At 37.4% G+C, this 7217-nt stretch overlaps 1 protein-coding gene across 1 annotated transcript; it reads right to left on the bottom strand.

Annotated features, from left to right (window-relative positions):
* Positions 1-2805: 2805 nt before the first annotated feature.
* LOC136276389 (uncharacterized) lies at positions 2806-3132 on the bottom strand. Its single transcript, XM_066088281.1, has one exon. It carries the CDS (start codon positions 3130-3132, stop codon positions 2806-2808), a length of 327 nt encoding a protein of 108 aa, XP_065944353.1.
* Between the last annotated feature and the right edge of the window lie 4085 nt (positions 3133-7217).

Genomic DNA, 7217 nt, shown 5'->3' with positions numbered 1-7217 from the left:
TTTAAACATTTTGATTCAGTATCTGACGAAGATGTGTTAGGTGTGATCAAAAACTCAAAGTCCACTTCCTGCCCAACTGACCCAATCCCATCAAAACTGTTCAAGCAATTTTCCGAGGTGTTATTGCCAACAATTACTTCCATGGTTAATAAATCCCTCACATCGGGTGTTTTTGCAAATGAATGGAAAACAGCAATTATAAGACCCCTGTTGAAAAAGAACGGTTTGGATGTAATTTTGAAAAACTATCGTCCGGTGAGTAATTTAAGTTACCTCTCAAAAATTGTCGAAAAGTGTGCTTTAAATCAGTTTATGAAATTTCTCGAATCGAATAAGCTACTACCGGATTATCAAAGTGCATATAGAAGGGGATTCAGTACCGAAACAGCTCTACTAAAAGTATCATCAGACATTCTGTGGAAAATGGAGAGGCAGGAAGTCACCGCCTTAGTCGCATTAGATCTTTTAGCTGCATTCGATACGGTTGACCATTCCATACTTAGTAATGTATTACAAATTACCTTCGGAGTGTCCGAGTCAGCACTTGATTGGTTTCAATCGTACCTTTCCTCAAGGAGGGCGGAAGTGCATATTAATACGTCTAAATCTCAGCCTAGATGCCTGGACTTTTCAGTCCCACAAGGCAGTATATGTGGACCTGTGCTCTACACTGTATACGCAAGTACTCTACAACAGTTTATCAAAGACTCGGGGGTCTTATTACTAGGTTATGCCGATGACCACTCCGCATATGATAGTTTCAATCCAAAGGCAATTGCAGATGAAAAACGTGTAATAACAAATTTAGAGAACGTCTTAGTTAATATCGATGACTGGATGAATCTAAACAGGCTGAAACTTAACCCAAGTAAAACTGAATTTGTGTTATTTGGAAGTCCACAGATGCTTTCTTTGTCTTCTTCCACTTCCATTAATGTTGTGGGTGCTAGTGTAAATTCATCTGTGTGTATCAAGTATCTCGGTTGTTATCTAGATGAACATTTAACGTTCAAGAAATTTGTCAGCGAAAAATGCAAAACGATATCCTTGAATTTGTTCTTGATCAATAATATTCGCCATTACCTTACGGTCGACTCCTGCAAGCAAATAGTACAATCCTTAGTAACTAGCCATCTGGACTATGCCAACAGTGTCCTTTACGGATTGCCGGAATGTACCATCAAAAGGTTGCAGTTATTGCAAAATCGCGCTGCTAAACTTGTGCTGAAGTGGAAGTCGACTGATAGCTCTACAGAAGCTCTTAAGCGATTACACTGGTTACCCGTCTATTTTCGAATTAGATTTAAAATCGCGTGTGTTGTTTATAAGTGCCTCAACGATAGTGAAAGCCCAGTATACCTCAGAGAAATGCTAAGTATAAGAGAGTCACCATATAGCATTCGCTCCATAAGTAGTGTCGCTAAAACACTAAATGTTCCTGCCGTCAAACGCAAAACCTTTGCTGCCAGATCATTCGCAATTTCAGGACCGACCGTTTGGAATGAATTGCCGACAGACATGAGAACTATTAGTGATTTCACTACTTTTAAGCGCCAGCTAAAGGCATTTTATTATAAGTGTGCTTTTTAATTACTATGTGTAGTACGGAAAAAAAAAAAAAAAAAAAAAAAAAAAAAAAAAGAACTGTGAAATGTATAACAAATCTGTGTATTTTATTTGTGTGTACAGCGCCATTGATTGCATTTTTATTTGTAAAATTGTGCGCTTTATAAATTATAATAATAATAATAATAATAGTAGTACTGTTCATTGGGAAAATTTCTACCCATTTTGAATGTGCATCTATGATGAGTAGAAACATTGAGTTCATGAAGGGCTCAGCAAAGTCTATACGTAAGCGGTCCCAGGGTTCCTTTGGTCAGTCCCAAGGATGTACAGGTGCAGATTTTGGCATGTTGCAATGTCTCTGGCAACCACTACAGGTAAAACATAACTTTTCAAAATCTTGATCCATCTTAGGCCACCATACAAATGATCTTGCAATAGACTTCATTTTCACAATCCCAATATGCCCCTCGTGCAACTCTTTAAAACAAGGTTTCTAAGTTTCTCGGGCACAACAACACGATTTCCCCACATCAAGCAAATCTGGTGACAAGTCAGTTCCTTAAATCTGTAACTGTATGGACGAAATCTCTCATCGTCTGTAGGTAAAGCATTGTGTCCTGTTCGAACACTGTCCAACACATGTGATAAGACCGTATCTCGTTGAGTTCCCAGTTTAACTTGTGCACTGGTAACTGGTAGGTTCTCCATCTGAGTATTGTAAAAAACTGTTGCCGTGTCTTCATAATCTGTGGTTATGGAGAGAGGTAGTCTACTCAGGCCATCTGCATTACAATGAGATTTGGTGTTTCGGTATTCAATGTTGTAAGTATGTCCAGCCAGATACAGTGCATACCTCTGTAATCTTGCAGCTGTCATGGCAGGCATTCCAGCACTCGGATTCAGGATGCTAACCAAAGGTTTGTGGTCGGTTACTAATGTGAATCGACGGCCATAAAGGTAAGTGTGAAATTTGACTACTCCCCAATATAAAGCTAAGGCTTCCTTGTCGATTTGAGAATATGCCTTTTCAGCCTTTGTAAGTGATCTTGAAGCGAATGCTATCGGTCTTTCTGTACCATCATCCATGACATGTGAAAGTACACTACCAAGCCCATATGGAGAAGCGTCACAGGCTAGCTTGACAGGCTTGTGTGGTACATAATGACAAAGAACTTGCTCTGACGTCATCAACTCCTTAACTTCAGCGAAGGCTTGTTCATACTGTTTTGTCCATTTCTATGTTTTCTCTCCTTGCAGAAGTTCATTCAGTGGACCTAGGACTGTTGACAGGTTTGGTAAAAAGGAACGGTAGTAATTGACTAATCCCAAGAATGACCGTAGTTGCTGTAGGTTCTCTGGTCTAGGTGCTTTAAGTACTGCATTGACTTTGTCTGGTGACTTCTTTAATCCTTCTTCGGAGATCATGTGACCGCAGTAGGACACTTGTTCCTGAAAGAAGTCGCATTTGTTAAGGTTTGCTCGTAGACCAAACTTCTCTAGGCGCTCTAAAACCGCTTCAAGATTTGCAAGGTGTTCTTCATCTGTTTTCCCACTGATGATCATGTCATCTAAACACAAGATGTAAACGGTACCCCTTATAACACTTGTTCTATTGCACGTTGCCATATTGCAGGGGCTGCCGCTACTTCGAACTGCAAGCGTGTATACTGGTACAAGCCCTTCTGTGTGTTTATTGTCATCAATTCTCTTGTCGCCTCATCAACTTCCATCTGGTTGTAAGCTTGAGTCAAGTCTATCTTTGAAAATTTCTTTCCTCCCGCGAGTGAGGCGAATATGTCTTGGATTCGAGGTAATGGATACTGGTCGACTTTCATGACTGGGTTTATGGTTTCCTTGTAGTCCCCACAAAGACGTACTTGTCCATTCTTCTTTACTACTGACACAACTGGTGAAGCCCATTTACTGTAAGTAACAGGCTTAATAATGCCTTCTTTTTCCAGACGCTGAAGTTCTTCCTCAACCTTTGGCTTCAGTGAATAGGGCACGAGTCTAGCTTTACAGAATTTTGGTTGGGCATTGTCTTCCAGGTACAATGTAGCTGTGATTCCTTTTAATTTTCCGATCTTTGATCCAAATACAGCTTTATGTTTGTCGAGAATCTCCTTCAATACCGCGTCTATTTTCTGTGTAGATTGTTGCAGTTTCAGTACTTTGATTTCATGCCAGTGTTGAAACTGTAAAAGTCCATCACGCCCAAATAGTGCTGGTCCTTTCTGAGCAACAACCATCAAGTCCATGCTTTTCTGTTGTTTATTTAACGTCACCGGTACATGTACCATGCCCAAGGGATTAATGCTCTCACCCGAAAAAGTATTTAGCTTGATTCTGGTCTTTTGAAGTGGAACATCACTAAGATTTTCCCTATAGAACGTCTCTGGTTTGATGGAGACAGATGATCCAGTATCAAGTTCCATGTCAATTTGTTGTCCTTTGATCATTAGCTGAAGTATAATCGGATCCACTTTCTTCACATTGTTCACAGAATGCACATGTAGTGTAGGTTCAAATTGATGTTCATCGTTGTCACAATCATCATCTAAGTAGTTCACCTTTTTTCTTGGCTTCTTGTCTAAATCCTTCTTCTTCTTGAAACATGCTCTCTCAATATGGCCTTCATTTGAACAATAGTGACAAATACTGTGCAAGTGTTTACAAGATTTCTCACTGTGATCATATCCACACCTCCAACATGGTCTGTGACTGTCCTTATGTTGCTGTGATGCAGGTGAATGTGTTTGCATCTGTGGTTTAGGTTTCGATTTCTGACTTCCAACTTTGTGTACTGTGGCACTGGTGTTCCTCTGTTCGCGTAGTTCCGTGGCATCCCGTCCTGCTGTTTCCATCGCATGCGCGATTTTTATTGCTCCATCCAGGGTTAGTGCTGATTCAGCCAGTAGTCTCTTCTGTACCGATTCATTTTTTATCCCACAAACAAATCTGTCTCTTATAGTATCATTCAAAGTCTCTCCGAAGTTACAGTGAATGGACAGTTTTCTGAGTTCAGCTACATATATAAGAACAGTCTCATTAGATCTTTGTTCACGCTTGTGAAACCGAAATCGCTCCGCGATAACGGACGGTTTTGGGCAGAGATGTCTGTTCAAATGTTGCAGAATTTGTTCGTATGTAAGATCTGCAGGTTTAGTTGGTGCAACAATGTTCTTTAATAGTCCGTACGTTTTAGCTCCTATTACTGATAAGAATGAAGGTACTAATAAATCTGCTGATACCCCGTTAGCCTTGAAGTAGAGGTCAACATGTTCCGTGTAAACATCCCATGTTTCGATTGATTCGTCGAATGATTCAAGTTTATGACGTAATGTCTAAACTTAATAACGTGATGTGAATAAGTCTTCGCTGTAGGTTAGTTCTATATTCCATGATATACACTCTTCAGTACTTTAAGTTGAAACATCATTTCGTTATGCAAACACGGATACCCTCGCCCTTTCCATATTCCATATACATAGAAACGGTAAGCTGTTGAGCAATTTTGTTTTTATTCATTACATTTCTTAATTAGATTTATCTTTAATTATAATGTTTAAATTCGTTGTTTAAAGATAACAATATATATATATTACTTCCTACTCTTATATTAACTCATTACAGTATTTTCTCACAGAACTTACTAACTGGTTTAAGCTAGCAAAAGAATATTCTTAATTAATTAGAGATTTAAAACAAACGAAACGCATTCCCAAGTATTACATCTTTAAAATTACAATGTCAGCAGTATTTGACTTATTTTTAAGATTTTCCGTTCCGTTCCGCAAAATACCATTACCCGTTTGGATATTGGTATTCGACAGAACGGAATGAGGTAAATTTCCTTCTCAGTCTATTTTCACGCAAATTCTATACTTACGACGAAAATATATGCAACATGATCATAATTGTTTACAATAAATCATGGTCAAATCGTGCTGTCGAATTATTTCATTAAACAAACAAACTAGTTACATTTATTAGGCAAACTTAACGCTGAAGACAGTGCTGATTCTACAGATAGTGTTTGCCTTTCTTTATAGAAAATTCTAAAATCGGCGAATACAGTTTCCCTCTCTTATTTGTGTGTGTTTTATTATGACATAATTCCGATTTATACCCTCTGTCCAAAACATTACTTAAAAACATTTCATAAAAACCAAACCCATCTATATCAAGATGGAGAAGGTCTTTAAAGGGGTTAAAGATCTATTGTAATTTATTTGTAGATTTTATTTCATATTAAGTTCTCAAGTGCCCTCTTGTATGAAAGGAAGAAAATTCATTCGTTGGAACGTAGCGTACCCCCTCCACAAACACTATTCCCACCCCCTCTGCAAAAAGAAAAAAAAACATTTTCATAGCATAATATTTTTGTAGCAGAACGGCCATACCCAGTTAGGTCAATGTCCTTAATTTAAGATACAAATAGCAACGTATATTTTAAGTACTAAATACTTTGAGACTAAATTTTAGAAAAATAAATATGCACTGGGTGTCTGCGTCACGACATACAGGCTTTGGAACGATAAATAACCCTAACTGCTTAATGACTGAATGTGTAGTAACGAACATAATTTGAATACTCTTGAAGTAAAAAAAGTATAAATCAAAAATAAAATTAACAATAAAGGGGTTAATTTTAGATTTAACATGTATTTCATTTTAAGTACTCAAGGGCTGATGAGCACGAGAAGACTTGCATTTTAAGTCTTATTCTTATAACTTAGGTCTTTCTAAACTATAATTTCAATGTTTAAATACGTAGATGTTCATTCACTCTCGGGAAATTAAATTGTCAGCAACTAACTCCCTTACAGCTTTCAGAAGAGCATATGTAGGCCTATATATATTTTCATTTTATGATTAGATCACTGCTTCTTACTAGTATCTACTGTTGGGGTTTTCTGGGTCCATTTGGGTAAATCGGCGTACCGTTTCTCAGCCATTCTCCAAAAATGGTTCCAATTACAAAATATTGCTGTCGCTAGCATTCATCATTAAATTTCTATTTACTTGTTCATGTATGTTACTAATACTTTTCTCAGAAGATATCTACAGTAAAAATTACAAATTTTGATACCAAACAATATGCATTTGAAGTGCCAGATTAAGTCTAAATATTTCAATAAAAAATCGTTTTATGCATATTTCAGCATGTCGCCAGTGAATATTTCAATTTTACTACATTACTAAATGGCGTATCGTTGATGAATTAGACATTTTGAATTTATTTTTTTCTTTCAGCATCTTAGAGCGTGTTTTGTCAGTAAAAACCAGTTGATAATAAAACACTTTTTCTTTTTCTTCCCGATTTATTTATTGTCGCTAAAACAGCCCTGATTTCCGTAACACATGTTCGACTTAGAAGTAAGCGATGATGTACAAAACAATATCAAGGAATATTATCGTAGTTGAATGCTATAGGCATATCAAGAGAAAAATAAATACCTTTTTAAAGTGAAAAAGAATACCAAAGGAAATTGCCTGGGTCGTATAAGACTTGATATTTTGAAGAAATACAGATGCGCTGCATATGTGGGCAAGTCACTTGGGGTCAGCAGAAAGAAAATTAGATCAGTAGGAAGCAAAAGAAAGTGCAACACGATGAAGCAACGACTACAAGAAGTTGTAACCAG

The sequence above is a fragment of the Magallana gigas genome, chromosome 6 (assembly GCF_963853765.1).
Source record: "Magallana gigas chromosome 6, xbMagGiga1.1, whole genome shotgun sequence".
In the NCBI taxonomy this organism is placed as follows: domain Eukaryota; kingdom Metazoa; phylum Mollusca; class Bivalvia; order Ostreida; family Ostreidae; genus Magallana; species Magallana gigas.
This window is presented reverse-complemented; position numbering and strand designations above follow the sequence as displayed.